Raw genomic sequence first — 18,732 nt, 5'->3', positions numbered from 1 at the left:
AAACTAAGGGTTTGCACCTAGGTATTATTACTTCTCTACGAGCGTTTGCGCATGCGCGTGTGCAACGTTTTATGCGACAAAAACATAGAAAAGAAACGTGCACGTGCGTGCGAGAATGCGCATCTTTTTATGTGGCAAGCTAGCGTAAAATCACATAGAAAAGAAGTAGATCCTTAAATTACAAATATAAATCATCACAGACAGACAGACACGCACGAGTGTGCGTGCGCGTACATGTCTGTGTATTTGTCACCGTCATAGCTCCAAGAGGAAAGAACCTAGAAATTTGAAATTTTGCTCCCTAACTAAGTGGACCCTGAGGGCTTGCATCTGGGTATTATTACTTATGTACGTGCGTGCGCATCTTTTTAATGAGAGATGAAAGGGTAGAAAACTACATAGTAAAAAAATTGGTTCTTTGTATTACAAATTATAGATATAAATTAGAGACAAACAAATACGCAGACGTAACAAAAGTATATTGGTTATACTTTTATGCTAAAATGGGTTTAGAATACACAAACTGACATAGTAATCTAGAATAAAACAACTTAATATCCCGAGCGAAGTTGCGTACTTTTACTAGTATATATATATATATATATATATATATATATTTATTTATTGTTCAAATATATGTACCAGATGTCTTTCTTTTCCACGATGTATTGAATTCCTAGCTGTAATCTGTCTTAACCTAGAATCTTCATCAGACATGCAAAGAAACTTAGCTTACACCAACAATGGATAATGCTGCCAAAATTCAGAAAATGATTCCAAAAGAAGAAGAAGAAGGTAATAAATTTGATATATTGAATCTTGTACCTAAGCCAACTATTACAAAACAATGCATAAAGGAGAAACGTTTGTGAATTGTGTCTTATTTCTTACTAGCGTAACATAAAGTAAAGAAGTCCACAGTTTCCTTTTGAGATAGGAAAAAGAACGGAACATTTTTGAAGCAATTTATGTCTTTTCTTTGTTGTATGTTACTGTGTTTTATTCTAATCCATTTTAAAAAGAAAGATTTAGATTAGGTTTAATATCGAAGCCTTTTGCAAAGACTATATGACAGTGACAAATCTTTTTTGATGGTAAAAGAGCATTTTTCTTGTTTCTCTATATAATTTGATTCCATCATCCAATGCTGTTGAATTTAGTACACAAAATACTGCAATGGATATCGGTTAAGAAATTGTGGTATAACTCACCCTTGCTGCTAGAGACGACGTTGGTTTCTCAAGAAGGTCCCACAGGAACTTCTGATATTGGGCTAAGCGCCCTTCTCCAAATTCTTCTTCTTCCCCCTTTCTAAGAGATTCAGCTTCTTTACGCATCTCTTCATGTACATGCTCTTTTCGCTGGTGGTATTTGTGCTGGCAGCAAGACTCTAAGTATAACTCATCGATGCCCCAATACTCAAGGTCGTCGCTGAAGGCTAACACGCACATTTCTTCCACCAGGTGGAGCTTTCCCGTTCGGTAGAAGTTGAGCACTGAGCTGAACGACCGCGGATGACGGTCGAAGAAATATTCGTTGTCCACTAGACTGTAGTCGTCGCACAACTCCATGATCGCCTCATGTGTGTTACACTCCCGTAGACGGCCTAGCCTGGTGTGTGGAAGCCTTTCTAGAGTGCGCCACAGTACTTCATGCTTCACTCCTCCAACATTGATGGTGATTCTCCGATTTAAAGCTTTACTGCGCATGATCATGAAAGGTTCAGGGTGCAACGATGACATTGATCTTGAGTGTGTCCGATGCATGTTGCATTGGAGAGGCATGATTCCACTCGTAGGGAGGGTGTCAGCAGCAACGCTCTGAAACGGTGCACAGCCATCTTGGAAAAGTGGTGGTTGATGAATTTGGTGGGTTGGAGAAGTCGTACTGTACGGTGGTGGGACAGGGGGCGATCCCGCTCCTGGTTTGTCCACCTTCTCTGAGCCTGTCATACTCACGGTTTCAAAAGGTGCCACCGCGAGAACAAGCCTTGGTAGTTGATTGGTCTGACAGTCAGGAGTGTAGATCCGCTTCAGGGTGAAGGAAATACTACATTTGAGAGAGGACGTTGCATGACGAATGAAATCTAAGTTAATGCAGGGTTATACTTTATATTCTCCATACTTACTTCACTAGGTTACCATTAGTGACTACCTCCAAAATTATAAATGGGAAAAACAACCGTAAGATAGTTTTCACGCATTTGACAAAGCTTGAAACAGAATTTGCTGAAAGATGTAAAGACTTGGTGTTTGTCCATAATTGTTGTCTTTCCTTCCTATAAATAGAAATTAAAATTTGATTGAAACACAATTTTTCAATTCAATAACAAGCATTTATCATATTAGTAAGAAACAAGAAATCGATATTTCGAGCATTGTCCATCAATAATACCAAAATCTTCAGATTTTATCATTCCAAAGGATACTTATTGTGTATCCAATATCCTGATTTTATATTTTCAAGCTCAAAGTTCACACAAACTAAATCAGTTACAGTATTCTGCTGGTCAGACGTATTAACAAATGAACATATTTGTAATTCTCTAATAAATATGCAGTTTAATAAAATGGATGTCCATATTTTTTTTTGTAATTCGAATTGTATGGAAAAATATTACTACGACATATTTTGGTTAATGTCATGATGCTGATCCAATCTTACAAGAATAGAATGAATTAATTAAAACAAAGAGTGAATAATACAAAAATACAATACCATTTGCAGCTCTATATACAATGCACATTAGGTTTGTGAAATAACTAAATAATGGACACAAATCTACGCCTAAAGGCTACTATTACACTGTAATTAATGCTAATATATATTCCACAAAAGAGTTAAAGGATAATTGGATGCTATAACCATTGTTCATTGTTACACAAATCAGGCATCTGACGATCCGTTCTGTGATCTGAATGCAAATGATTGGTCATTTAGTCTATTGGTCGTTTCGTATATGAGTGTGAACACACATTTGGAAGAACTGACTTTATGTTGTTACAACCATTGCATTTCACTTTAGTACGGAGTATGATCACCAAGAACAACAACTGAGTGAGACCAGTGTTGCATGCTTGAAATAAGAGTTTGATACAATTCTAAGGTATCATCGACCACTTCTCTGACAGAGATGATCCCATGACATCTTTTGTGCTTGGAAACATTTGGAAAGATGTATCTCAGATATATCCAACACATTATCCATTAAGCGTAAAACCACTTTGTTCGTTTAATTCTTACTTCTTCAAGTAATATATCGACCAGTTTAATATGGTTGGAATATGTTTTAGCATCTGTTAAGCTGAAGTCAGAGTTAGTTTCAGTACTATAACAATACAAAAGATCTCAAGATATGGACCCTGTAATATGTGGCATTAGTAGTACCATTACATAAAATGTAGAGGTTGATATGTCCACCAGCGCTTATTCCTGCCCATAGAAAACTGGATGTTCAATCAGTTTTATTTTCGATACCACTTCTTATAATTAGATAACTGATTTAAGTAACGATGGACTGAGAAAAATGATTGACGTTATTTCATAACAGTAATTTTGCTTTATCATTGGTAGCATGTATAAAAACAGTTATTTTAAATTGTTTTATGTGCACGATATTACGTTAGTATAATTAAACAAATAATTACAATTACCTCTCCCCCAAAAAAACCCAAACAACAACAACACAAAACCAAGCAACTACAACAGGCAAATAAACAAACAAAAAAACGATGAATCATAAGGTCTTAAAATATGTTAAACAGCAGGCAGAGAACATTCTCTTTCCAGCCATTTTTGTTTGCCACATTTAAACATTTTCGTTAATCTTGCAGAAACTGGAGTTAACTTTTGAGGAAAGTTGAATCTGTCTTTGAAGAAAACTACCTCCCAACTGAATTATATTCCGTAAAAAATGTGCATTATTACTTTTAAATAGAGTCCTTCATCAGCAAACAACTGAATAGAACCCAGTATTTATCTATTCATCTTGCTTGTCTATTTATTCTTGCAATCTACTTACCAGCTTCTGTGTCAAACGACACAAGTGTTTTCATCTTGCACATATAATAAGGAATATAGTACTCAGAAATTCCACTTTAAACAACCACACATAATTTATCATTGGAATACCCGGAAAAAAAATGAGTTTTTGTATATGATTATTTCCCCAAGAACGTTAAATCAAACGTATTATTGGGATTGAAGTTTCTTTGAAATTTTTTGGCCAAATTGTTTAAATGTTAATGATAATATTATCCTTTGATGACAATTAATGGGGTAGGGTATCATATGCTCCCCCTCCCTGAAAAAGAGAAAAAAGAAGTAGTTTAACATTTTTATACTGATTTTTATGTTGAGCAATGTCAGTTGCAGACCTTTTAAAATATTACAGTTAATTACCCGAATGATGCAATTAACTGGAATAAGAAAATTGCATTCGACGCTACATGTTTTGATTAGTGGTTGAATGGTGTTCTTTAGATACACTTTTAGTCCTTGAGTAATGTTTCAATATGCACTACTCTCTGCAGAAGTGAACTGACATATCCAGCATTAAGTAAAAGCACAGTTGAGTGTAACTAGCTCACTTTCGTTTTTAAAACTAAAGTCAGGCCTAATGAATATCCACCATATGATGCTAATAAAACCTGATGTTCAAAGTTTTAGTTATACACAGAAGAGTCGTGTTTTGCTCAATTGTTTTGATTTACAAAATTCAGCCACTGGAAACTTATTGTATATTGCACAACATATAATAAATTGAAACAATTGAAACTAAGAACCATCGTACGAGAAGCTGGCAAACATTTCACATAAACAGTGCAGAAAAAAAACTAACTAATATATGATAGTGTAAGTTACGAAACACTTTTTCGTGAATTCCTGAAAGAGTTAAAGTTTGAGCTGAATACCTTTCACGAAAGAAAAAATAATAATATGAACACTTTAAGAATTAGCATCAGTTATGTATGTCTTATGGATGCTCAGTGGGAAGCTACGGGGTGGGTTATAACCCTCAAATTTGGGTTAGTTTCAATCATCTTTTCACACTCTTCAATTGCCTTCTACATTTTATCACAGATGGCAACATTAAGGATAAGAAATGTTTCTGATAAAGAACCTTTGTTCAGGTTTTTGATGTCGTGTATAAACAGCACATCACGATATATTTACTGTACACAAATATTCACCCTGTCGGAATGGCTATTGTACTCTATTACTCATCATCATAGAGTGGTTATTGAAAATTACTACTCATCATCAGGGTCTTTATTGTACTCTAAAACTCATCATCATGGATTGGTAATTGTATACTAATATTCATCATCATGGAGTGGTTATGTACACTACTACTCGTCATCATGGAGTGTTTAATGTACATTACTACTCATCATCACGGAGTGTTTAATGTACATTACTACTCATCATCACGGAGTGTTTATTGTACACTATTACTCATCATCATGGAGTGTTTAATGTACATTACTACTCATCATCACGGAGTGTTTATTGTACACTATTACTCATCATAATGGAGCAGTTATTGTGTATTACTATCTATCGTCATGAAGTGGTTATTGTGTATTACTATCTGTCGTCATGAAGTGGTTATTGTGTATTACTATCTGTCGTCATGGAGTGGTTATTGTGTACTACTATCTGTCGTCATGGAGTTGTTATTGTGTACTACTATCTGTCGTCATGGAGTGGTTATTGTGTACTACTATCTATCGTCATGGAGTTGTTATTGTGTACTACTATCCATTATCACCTAGTGTTTATTGTACACTACTACTTATCATCACTTAGTGTTTATTGTACACTACTAGTTATCATCAATCAGTGTTTATTGTACACTATTACTCATCATAATGGAGCAGTTATTGTGTACTACTAATCATCACAAAGTGTATATTGTACACTGTTACTCATCATAATGGGGTGTATATTGTACACTATTACTCATCATAATGGGGTGTATATTGTACACTACTACTTATCATCACGGAGTGTTTATTGTACACTACTACTTATCATCACGGTGTGTTTATTATACACTACTACTCATCATAATGGGGTGTATATTGTACACTATTACTCATCATCACGGTGTGTTTATTATACACTATTATTCATCATCACGGACTGGTTATTGTACACTTCACCACTCACCTGCTATGCTGTATTATCTTACACTGTTACTGATAATCGTAAAGTGATTATCATACATTACAACTCACCATCTTCATAATGTTTACAGAAAGTGAATACGTTGCACTTAGCTACTGAAGAGAGTATAGTCGTACTTACCAACACAAAGAGGCTGTTGTATACTAACACTCGGCAACAGTAAAACGAAGTGTCATTCGTGAGAGTAACTTCAGTTCTTCCACTTTGAAACTGAAAGATCAGAACATTTTAAATTAAATTAACGTAAATACATAAAGTCCATGACATAGCAGTATTCACAGAAGTTCACGACTTTTTTCAGTCAAAGTAGTGTTAACACAGATTTCCGAATTTCAAGGATGAAATAGCTAACTTTTTATTGCATGACTTTGATTTCAACAAGAGTCTGTCATGAACTACCTTTCACGGAAGGAAGGGTAATATGATCAATATTTCATACGACCTGCTTCTCACTTCTTTCCAAACATGCAATGTTAAGAACACACAGAGGGAGCTTGCATGTATTTTTGTCATACACGTTAGGGACCATTTACAATTATATGGGAAATTAACAATTGAGCTGAAGATTCTTTGAAAAATGTAGTTTACTGAATGACTTGCAAAGCTAGTTTTAATAAGATTTTTTATTCATAGTGAGAGAAAAATCATAAACAAAACGTAATAGATATATGCTGGTGACGGTCTTTAAGTGTCGTAAAAAGTGTTTTCCTAGTGACGCAGAATGTTTACACTGACAACGTGAATGCAACAGACAGAATCTTTAATCAATAAATGAATGCTATTATTTCTTAACTCACTGCGCAGTCTCAGTAACAACAGCTGAAAGATCACGAAAGAACGTTTCTTTCTGTCTGGTAAACCCTGTAGCTCGAAATATTTGGTCCACAGCTCAAGTCGATAAAGACTGAACCCACACATCTGGGTTGGGTGGGGCAGGATAATATCGACGAGAGGAAAAATTTTAGCTTGTATACGCTACTCTAACTGCACCTAGAAAATGATATACTTAAACTAATATTATCTATGTATTTTTACATGACATTTAAATCTAGTTTTAGAAGTTTCAGAAAAACTTAGTCTCCCTCTCCTTAAAAAAAACCATATAGTTATAGGAACACTACCAAAGTTTTAGTGACTTTTAAATATAGATAGGATTATTATTTAAGTTGCCACAAGAAAAATATTTGTCACTGGGTTGTCTTACCATCAAACGTTAAGTCTCATTTAGAGCTAAAGAAATGGTTAATTATACAGTTTTTTAGTATTAAATTAAAATTGAAAAAAAAACCCAACAAATATTGAAAGTGTCACCAAAATGGATTTTACTTAAATACCAAAAACGAAGTGATTTTCAAGAAATTATTATGCAATTTTTGGCTTCTCTTGAAAGAAAGTGCAAAAACATAGAATTAACACCAACAAGTAAGGCTTTCATGAACATAAAAAAAGTGAAAATCAGAAGGCTTTATCAGAAAGTAAGGCTTGCTTTTCGTACAAAAAACATGCTAAACATGTTAGTTCGTCTAAGAATTAATTCTTTCTTAAAGCCAAAGAAAATGTTAATTAAAGCTACACATACAACAACAAAGGAATACTAATTACCAGATTCTCCATAAAAATGAATTTTTAAGTTAATGTAAGTTAAGGTGTTGAACCCGGAATTATCAAGGAAAACTAGGCCTAACTTAACTATAAAGACTGGTCATATTGTCATCTCGCTAGTCATAAGCTTATGAAACAAGAGTGATATGTGCTAAGTTTGTTAGAACATTGACAACAGAGACTAAACCGGTTATTTTTTAAAGGTAGTTCTCGAGATTTCTTTAAACTTTTAAGAAACGCAGAAAAGAAACAATAGTTCATTATTTCATAATTCGATATCTTCCAAACTTTCATGAAAAAGATCCTTGTAGCGCATCTATATGAATATTAAAGTACTGTCTGTTGTCAGTTCTATTTCCATGTAACTACTTTGCAGGGTGTGTATGGATCTTCACCAAAATTCGCATGGAGGTACATTAGGTCTGTGCGATCTTCATCAAAATCAGTATGGAGATTCATTAGGTCTATGCGATCTTCACCAAAATTGGTATGGTGGTTCATTAGGTCTATGCGATCTTCATCAAAATTTGTATGGAGGTTTATTAGGTCTATGTGATCTTCATCAACAATTGTATGGAGGTTTATTATGTCTATGTGATCTTCACCAAAATTGGTATGGAGGTCCATTAGGTCTATGCGATCTTCATCAAAATTTGTACGGAGGTTTATTAGGTCTGTGCGATCTTCATCAAAATCAGTATGGAGATTCATTAGGTCTATGCGATCTTCACCAAAATTGGTATGGAGGTTCATTAGGTCTATGCGATCTTCACCAAAATTGGTATGGAGGTCCATTAGGTCTATGCGATCTTCATCAAAATTTGTACGGAGGTTTATTAGGTCTATGTGATCTTCACCAAAATTGGTATGGAGGTTTATTAGGTCTATGCGATCTTCATCAAAATTGGTATGGAAGTTCATTATGTCTATGCGGGAATACATACAAACTTTCAGTTTTGCATTTTGCGTTTTTTACTACTACTTCGCCCCTACTGATGTATCTTCATCAAATTTGGTGTGGAGGTTCGTTGGGTTCATGGAAAGATACATGCAAAGTTGCGGTTTTACATTTTGTGTTTTGCAGTTTCTATGGACGTTTTTGCGTTTTCTACAATTACATATATGGGAAGAATCTTTTCATGTCCGAAGATAACCTTTCATTAACCCTGAATTCACATAACGGGGACGGGTACTCCAGCTAGTTTGTAATGTATTTTTGAATCAACAAGAAGTGTTTATTTATCATGCCAGCGTTTTGCAATCTAAATGGTCCTTGACTCTCAGAAGATTTTCCTAACCAGAATAACAGTGATAAAGATAAGCCCCAGATCATGGTCCCGTGTAAAGCATAACAATGTTAAACGTTAGCCTCAAATCAATGTTAAATGTAAGCCCAGATCGTGTGGACGTGTAGTGTATGACAATGTACAAAATGAGCCAGAGATCATGGTCACGTGTATAGCATAACAATGTTAAAAGTAAGCTCCACATCATTATTACGTGTATAATATAATATTGCTAAAAGTAAGCTCCATGTCATGGTGACGTGCATAGTATAACATTGTTAAAAGTAAACCCCAGATTATGTGTATTATATAACAATGTGCAAAATGAGGTAGAGATCATGGTCACGTGTCTAATAGAACAATGTGAAAATAAGCCTCATATCATGGTCACATGTATTGTGTAACATTTTAAAAGTAAATCCTAGATCATCGTCACGTGTATAATATACCAATATTAAAATTAAGCCGTACATCATTTAAAACACTTTATCTTTATATCAAATATAATGTTCTAAGGCACTTGTATTTGTTTTTATAATATCGCCAGTGAAAGTATTTTCTCAACAAATAGCTTAGGGGTCACTCTTGTGTGTATTTGCGGTATATCATATATAATATACTCTACGTTCATACATCATGATGTATAATTACCTCTTTTTTAGAATACTTATATCATTATATAGTATTAGACCACATGTAAGGCCTTAACAAATAAAAATAAAGGGAAATTAACAGAATTGTACATTTTTACTCTACGGTTTCCGAATATTATTTATTTATTCATTCTTATTTTTATGTGCTTTTAGACGTAATGGTTTTATCAATGCCTTTGAACTTTAAGTTTGTGACCTGATAACATTCAAGTTGCATACAGTTGATTATATAGAAATTATGTTTTGGAACCGTTTGACTTCTTAACGGACGAATAGTCTGAACATTTTACGTTTTTGTCTTTCATAACTTATGTACCAGGTCTGTCTGTCTTCTATTATCCATACCTATTAAAGAATCATTGTACTTTAACAAATAGGAAAACCAAGAATTTTCCATGTATAGAAAAAATGCTCACTTAAAAACATACGCGAATTCTTAATTTACTTAAGTTACATTTCAACCCATTTTTAGCAACGAGGCGAAAAATCTTGTAGAAACAACTTAGTAAGTAATTATTCTCCGGATTTTTAGTGTGTAAAGTACTTCTTAATTTAAGAACGTTGAATGCGTTTCTACAAGTATGAATTGTAAAACAATCAATACGTATTCTGTTAGCGTAAGTTAACTTGTTTTTAACGTATTGTAGAAAAGCGTAGTCATTAAGAAGTTCATTTATCCACAGTGGAAATTCATTGCACAGTGTGTAGAAATCCGTAATTGTACAATATTCAACCAAGAAAAATTTGTAATCAATAACAAAACACGCAGTAATGTCTGAATTCGTATAATTTCATTTATATAATTAAACGTAGAAATAACATAAAAATTAGACATGAAATTATCAATAAAGCCGTATAATGAGATTTTTGATGTAAGAATAATTAATTTGTGAGGGTTACTTATTCACAATACCTGTCTTTTATTTCCTAATATTATAAAAGTGAGCCAAAGGTTCTCTAATTTAAATCATTATTCCATAATTAAACTTTGTCAACAACAATAAGAAAGCAGCAGAGGAGCTAATACTTAATCCGTAAACGACATCACAACATTTATAGCGCCAACAAAACATGCCCACGAATGGCTTTATAATCCTTTTATATACTAGGATCTAAGCACTGATTATTCCCCATTTTTTGAAGATATACGTGGCTGTCGATAATAAAAGGTTACGTGATCTTGTGATGTAATAAAGTTAATACCATAATAAGTATAGAGTTCTTAATAAATCCAAATACTGTTCCTGCTTATATACTTATGTTACGGTTTCGTTTAAATCAATGTTTGATAAAAGTTAAACAAAGATTCAAATGTATGGTCAGTATTATTTGTTTTCAATAAGGATAACTATGTTGTTCGATCGATGCTTACTGATGTAAATGTCCAATTCTTTAAAAACACATATACATATTCTAGTATACTGATTAAATTTCGGGGAAATTGCCTCTATTTTAATTACTTAGATCATTATAGGTTAGCCTAAAATTAATGTAATGAGGTGTAATGTATAACTAAAACCATTATGTACTACCTGTAAGAATGATAAAGAACACCTAAAATGTATACAAACCATAATGAGGTTGATAGTCTCAATAACTGAGGCATATTTTAAATTAACAGTATTATTTGTCCTCCTAAAATAAAAAAAAATGTTTTTGTCACAATTAAAACAATAGAAGTTTTATATTTTGTAAGTTTTTCACTTATGAGTAATAATAATACGTTAAAGGCTACATTGTTTGCAAAAGATATGGGGGCTTCGGCCCCTCTTTCGGGGTCTCCTGTTTTAACCCCTCGCACTACTTTAACCACTCGCAGTAGAGTATTTTCTGTCAGTCAGTCAGTAGACACTAAAATGACGTCGTATAAGGGACGCTTAACCCTGCAATGTGTAGTCGTGACGTCAGTAAAACGTGCGAATGTCATAAATCACGAGAATAATTATGCAGTCCGTAGGCTACAACTCAGCATGTCATATGAATTTCAAAAGCAAGAATTAAAAATATTTGTTACTATTAATTTTGGTTTCATTTACTCTTGAAACAGAACACTTTCGGGGACCCTGTGGAAGTACATCTAGTTATACATCCTAATGTATAAACCTAGATTATATAATATGAGACATCCCGCAAACAAAGTGACTCATAAGTTATTTGCTGAGAAACAACTTTCACTAGCGTAATTATACAATAAATACAAGTGCCTTAGAAAATTAGATGTGAAGCAGAACCTATTGTTCAACCTATCCTCATATGATTGCCAAGCTGCGTCAAGTTATACCAAAAACTACTGTTTCACACTCTACAGTTTTTAACACTATACTAACACTATTCTGCAACAATGGCATGGTTAACTTTCTCGTTTCGCCTCAACATTCGTAGTCAACAGTCTTTGAATATATAAAATCAATATTTTATGTATTACGGTTTGAATAATGGTTTAGCATACTTTATGGTTTATACATATATTATCCATATGTTAGTTTAACTTATAATCCATGTAGAAAACTAATGTCTTTAAAATATCATAAAACATTCAAAGTATAGATATTTCCTTCTGAATCGTTTAGAATAAATGTGATACAGCATGTACAACGGAGAAAATAGGCAATGGGACCGTATTCAATTTATCATGACCTATATAGGTTCCAACTACATCTAGTGACACTAATATTATGCTTTGTAAAATGGTTTTCTGAATGAGTGACTTACCGAAGATGAAATCCATTCACAGTACGTAAAATTAATATTTAATTAGTTACACTTGGATTATTTGTACAGCATATTTTATGGTTTACACGTATGAATTTACATATATTAGTTTAACCTTACAATCTACGTGTAGGACAACTTTCTGTATTAACATAAAACATTAAAACTCTCTCTCTATATATATATTGTATGTATCTCATTAACTAACTGTAATGCAGTACAGTTTGACTTTACAGTTTACGTATATGAATGTCTATACACCAAGTTACAATCTACTAAGTCCTGAAAAGGACTGTTTATTCAACCTAAGGCATTCAAAACCTAGAAATGTTTGTGTTAAAACGAAACATGAACAGTATTTAATCTATCATGAAATGTATGTAGTACCGTTTACATTCTTCTGTCCCATTACATCTGATTTAACCCTTTAGGGTGTTAAACTCTAGAAATCATTTTGTTCCAACTACATCTAGTGACACTAATATTATGCTTTGTAAAATGGTTTTCTGAATGAGTGACTTACCGAAGATGAAATCCATTCACATATGTAGACTTTTCGAAAACAGATTTTATATTATACTTGTGAAAGTACCCGGCTTCACTCGGGATATTAGGTTGAAATATTCTAGATTACTATGTCAATGTGTGTATTCTGAATCTATTGCAGCATTGAAGAACGGTCAAAAATATTTTAAACATTTTTATTTTCCAGAAACATAAAAAAAGCCGCAAAGAAAGTACTGTAAATTAAGAATTACTTATTAACAAAGAACTTTATCATTGTGTTAAATATTTCACGTTTATATTTGATATCACAAATTTCTATCGCATTTCATCAAAATATTTTAAAATGTTTTACTGTTGGTTGTTTTCCCAAATAAATCACAGGCAGACACGCTATGTAATAATAATGTTATATTTATTATAATATTATAATTAAAGAAGCGGTTCCTTATATTACAAATTATATATATATGTATAAATCACAGACAGTCACGTGCGTGCGTACGGCGCGCATCTTTTTAAAAAGGCAATCTAGCGAAAAACCACATAGAAAAGAAGTGGTTCCTTATATATCAACTTCTAATTCATAGAAAAGCCAGCGTATTTTGGTAACAATGCGTTCCAATAATGGCTTTTATATGTTGTTAAGAGTCTATGCGTTGAAAGTATAAAATGAAATTTATAAACTACAAAAGTGAGAAAAATATTTGTTGTTTTCTGTCTGTCTGTGATTTTTATCTATAATTTGTAAAATAAGGAACCGCTTATTTTATATATGCGGTTTTTCGCTAGCTTGCCTCATTAAAAAGGTGCGCACGCGCCCACGCACATGGATAAGTAATAATGCCCAGGTGCATACCCTCAGGGTCCATTTATTATGGGTGCACATTTCATGTTTCTAGGTTCTTTGCTCTTGGAGTTATGGCGGTCACATATTCTTTTCTATGTGGTTTTTCGCTTGCTTACCTCTCAAACAGATGTCAATGCGCACGCGCGTGTATAAATAATAATACCCAAGTGCACACCCTCAGGGTCCACTTAGTATGTGTGCAAAGTTTCAGGTTTCTAGGTTCTTTCCTCTTGGAGTTATGGCGGTCATACAGACACGCCCTTTTATTATTATAGATAGACTAACTGAAATAAATCGCAACACTTATCATTTTATGTTTTGTCATAGCACATCATAACTTCTGTGATTTTCTGTAGAACATTCACTTTGAAGTACAAAACACTAGGCTTTTGCTATATACACACTTTCTTCAAATGATACTATCTCTGAATCGGTTACTCCACGAAAATACAAAGTCTGGTTTTACATTAGCGTCTTTCTGCATAGCAATATTTCCAAATGACTTATACAACAAACAATTTTGGTTCAATATGTGCGTAAGACAATGCACTTTTAACTTAGTTTATAAGTGATTAGTATGGATTTAATACACGCTTTTTCGTATCTATGTACAGTATTTAATGTACTGTATTTGTCAATACAAAACATGGCTTACAAAAAAAAACTATGTTCACTATACATTAAGAATTACGTTTAGCCTAACTAGCAGATGAACGGATTTTGTATGTCACTGAGTTTTGACCTTAACACCCATAAAAATGAGTTTACTGACTTTTTTTTTACACAGTTTTACAAAACACTAAATGCATAATCATGACATTATCTTTTTCAAACTAACATGCATCCATATTTTCTTTTGTGAAATCTACGTCTTTTAGTCTCAAAACCACGTGTAGTGGTCTTTCTTTTATGTATTGCGTTATGACGTTTTGTGAAAAATTTGTACGTGATGAATAAAAATAGATATCATTTTCGGATTCAGCGTACAGGAATTACTGCAGAACATGTAAAACATTTTCAAGACAATAAAACCTTCGCAGGTCTGTATAATCAAAGTGTAATAACTTAAGTGTTAAATTTACGTATTCTGAATGTAAACATGGCTTTTTGCGTCATGATAAATTTAATACATTTTACCGCCTTTTTTCATGTTGTACATTCTGTATCGCTATTAGTTTATATGATTGAGACGAAAAAAAGTTATGAAGTTTGAACACTAAGTGTCAAGCAAAACGAAATAGTCCCTTTGACTATGTAAATGGGAAGTTAACTTAATTATGGCTGTGAGTATGACGCATGCGATAAATATGTTTTAGGTTAACATAGAAAACAGTTCTTTACAAAGATTGTAACTAAAATTAGTATATGCATAATTGCAAGAGTAAATCACGAAGTACGTTCTAGAAATATGGAACTAATAAATAAAATATTAATTTTACTTATTCAAACATTTTGTTTTTATTACGAAATTAACACAAAATCTTACTGTCCATTTTCGTTTGTGCATAGTTAATTAATGTTTTTATATGATACATATTTAGAGTTTGAATGTTATAAGTTAACATTCCTGTACGTGAATATATCATTACATAAGTTGTACAAGTATTCAAACTATAATACATAATTCTTTTTTTAGATATTCAAACGTTTTGTTTATTATTGATATTGGAATGAAACTATAAATTAGAAAGTTAACGATAACGTAAAAACCAATATTGAGTTGAAAACTACAATTATTATAATAATAGGCTTTTCTTTCTTAATGTGATGAATACGATATATATATATATATATTTAGAGCTTATATGTTTTATATGAATACAAAAAATTAGTTCTCTATGTAGGTTGTATGTTAAAATAACATATGGATAATTATATGGGAAAACCATGACGTATGCTATACAATTTGATACATATTAATTTTACGCATTGAAATACATTGTTTATTATGGATGTTGATATGAAACTATAAATTACAAATTTAACCTTGATGATGATGATGCAGAAACGAATATAGTGTTATAACTATAGAGAAAGAAATGGTCGTTTTTTGTTTTGTTTTCTTGCACAACATGGAAAAACTTGACATTCATGACGTTCAGACAGGTTTAACGATGTCCCTCTGGTGGTTCGTTTGCGAGCAACAGAACAAATATCTGCTCGCTCTATTCGGCATAGATGATCTCGTTTCCACCCTTAATAGTACATTCTGGAACTACCTGTCCCCTGGCGTTATTTTTTGGAACTATGACGTCGTGTGACCTATCGGTCTCAAAGGATACCCCCGTATTTTTTTAGCGCTCCTCCTTCATGGCTTCACGTACCGACATCCTTTGGTTACAGGTAGGCCCGGGAAGCTACTAACATACAGCAGATGCTTTTATTGTTTTACAACAGTATTTATGTACAATCAAAAATCTATGTTGAAGTAATGTAACACGTCATTACTTCAACAATATTATTCAGTAACACTCGCCGCCAATTCTTAGGTTACTTTTGTCTGAACGAATAGTTGGATATGACCGTCACTGTTATAACGCGTCTACAGTCCCAGAGTATGAAACCCAATTTGTTTTTGGTAGTAACAGGACGCAAGCCACGGAACAGCTCGTTCACAGCCCGGTCCACTAGTCACTGGGCCACGCTCGGCCTTTATAAAAATGGCAAACGGCAAAACATGCGGTATGCAATGGCCAGCTAATAATTTTATTGCCCTCCTCCAAGTGGCACAGCGGTAAGTCTGTAGGCTTGTAATGCTGGAAGTTGTGTTTCGATACCTGTGGTGGGCAGAGCACATATAGCCCATTATGTAGCTTTGCGCTTAACAACAAACAAACAAAAATATTTTTATAGCTTTATATTTGTTTGTAATTAAACACAAAGCTACACAATGGGCTATCTGTGCTCTGCCCACCACGGGTATCGAAACCCGGATTCTAGCGTTATAAGTCCGCAGACATACCGCTGTGCCACTGGGGGGCATATCTTTATGTATTTCTAATTTTCATAATTCTGCAAATATGCTAATAAAAGTAGAATTTCTTACATGTGAAATAAAAAATATTATGCTCTGCTATTATTAAAGTTGTAACTCTTTTACTAATTGGTTTATGTGTTTTCTGTGAAATTATAATGGGAACAACTTAATGGTTTTCTCGTTCAATATAATTCTTCTAATTATCAATTCCATAATTGCGCGTCATTGTCTTATTAACAAAATGTATAGGTCTTAGAATAATTCGAATAAAACATATGTATACTTCAGACAGCTGTTTAATAAAATATAAAGAGTGTAGGCGCGTTCAACTCCGCATATTTTCAAGATCGTCTCTTGGTATTTGCATTTATCCAAAATAAACATTATTTTAAATTCACTTGAAGTATTTAAAACGTCGTTTGAAAAAAACAAACAAACACTTTAGCACTTTCGTGGGCTGATATTTTTGCATCTTTAATCAGTTCATGCGAAAACATAAGCTTTCTTTTTCTATCTCACTTTACCGCTATGAAAATATGTTAACTTTCGCGTATCTGCTAAGCCTTTCGTTCCTCAAGTGATTTACATGGAACATCGGTATTTTTTCGTTTTACGCATCTTGTGGCATCAATTTCACTCGCTCTTTCATGAAAACATCTTACCAAAATAAACATGTATAATTTTGCACCGTTATCTTTATTTGTAATGTTGATATGATTGTTTGCTGTATAAATAATCTTCATTTGGTCCGATTTTAAGATGAACGAAGAAACTTAAAATTAAAATTAAACCGGAAATAATGGATTTATAAAGGAGGTGTGAGAAATAGTTTCAGATTAATTAGAAATGTCGTTCGATTACTCAAAAATATTTCCGAAATAAAGCTTCTTGATGTAATTAAGCGCAAAGCTAAACAATGAGTCATTTTGCTCTGTGCGAACTGAGGGATCGAACCCCAAATTTAAACCTTATAAGCCCTCAATTTTACCATTGAGCCACTGGGGATCAATAAGTTAATAGAAAAATATGTTTTCTCGTTAATAAAATACTGAGATCCTGACAAACACACACCCAGTCGCTTACTGTGCAAGAGTATTAAGCATCTCTCTCTCTATATATATATCAGATCTGAAGCCGACTGAATTCGTACACTAAAATAATATATAATAGATTGAGATTTTTTTGATAGCAGAAGTTCAAGTTTATCTTATATATTTGTTATTTCACTGAAAGTATGGCCAGTTTTATTTCTCTTTATACCTCTAACAATATTGGTAACAGGAAACGTTTCGGCAGTGTAATTCAAAAAGTCTATGATAATATACTTAATGTAATAATGATTTATCTATTCAGCTTCTTGAGTAATTTGAACTGAAGCAATATTATTCATTGCGCTGCAATTGAATTAATTCTATGTGTTATTTATTGTGTCACATTTTAAAATAAGTGACATTTCTAGTACATTTCCTGACGTCTAGAGCAAGTTGTTACGTTCATATATAGATATCTATTGTACAAATGTATTTATATGACTTATATCATAAATGCCATATCATTATCTAAAATGCAAAACAAAAAAGTTAATGTTTAAATATTTGAATACCAACTGAGCTCTTAGAATGTTTTATTAATCATTCATCAGGCGATTTTCCTTACTCAAAGTAGCACTTTTACTACAGTAAAGAAAAACATTAAATGAATCCACCTCAAGCTTACAACAAGTAGGCTGTGATTTAATGAAATTTATCAATTGGTCTCCAGAAAATTTTAATTTCTCAAGAGAGTTGTATAATGGCAAAATAATTAAACATACTAAGCAGTATTATACACCTATTTTAATTAATGAATGTTCAATATCATATAATTATTTTAACTAATAAATGTTTAACAATATTATAGCTTCTGTTAACTAATGAATGTTCAAAAATATCATACATCTTAATTATTGTATTTTTG

At 32.8% G+C, this 18,732-nt stretch overlaps 1 protein-coding gene across 2 annotated transcripts in view; it reads right to left on the bottom strand.

The window, feature by feature from the left end:
• Positions 1–18,732, bottom strand: part of LOC106460312 (potassium voltage-gated channel protein Shab-like) — a 159,155-nt gene that overhangs the window by 106,670 nt on the left and 33,753 nt on the right. The window contains exons 2-3 of one of the 2 annotated variants that reach the window (XM_022387381.1): positions 6,313–6,402; positions 1,212–2,278 (exon numbers count right to left, since the gene is read on the bottom strand). In XM_022387381.1, the coding sequence (XP_022243089.1) occupies positions 1,212–1,952 (741 nt within the window). In that variant the 5' untranslated portion in view covers positions 1,953–2,278; positions 6,313–6,402. Of the gene's footprint in view, positions 1–1,211; positions 2,279–6,312; positions 6,532–18,732 lie in introns of those variants that run through there. The other variant, XM_013920007.2, reaches the window with a different exon arrangement.

Source organism: Limulus polyphemus, unplaced genomic scaffold, assembly GCF_000517525.1.
Source record: "Limulus polyphemus unplaced genomic scaffold, Limulus_polyphemus-2.1.2 Scaffold33, whole genome shotgun sequence".
In the NCBI taxonomy this organism is placed as follows: Eukaryota; Metazoa; Arthropoda; class Merostomata; order Xiphosura; family Limulidae; genus Limulus; species Limulus polyphemus.
Note: the sequence above shows the minus strand (reverse complement) of the source record. Positions and strands in the feature narration are given on the sequence as shown.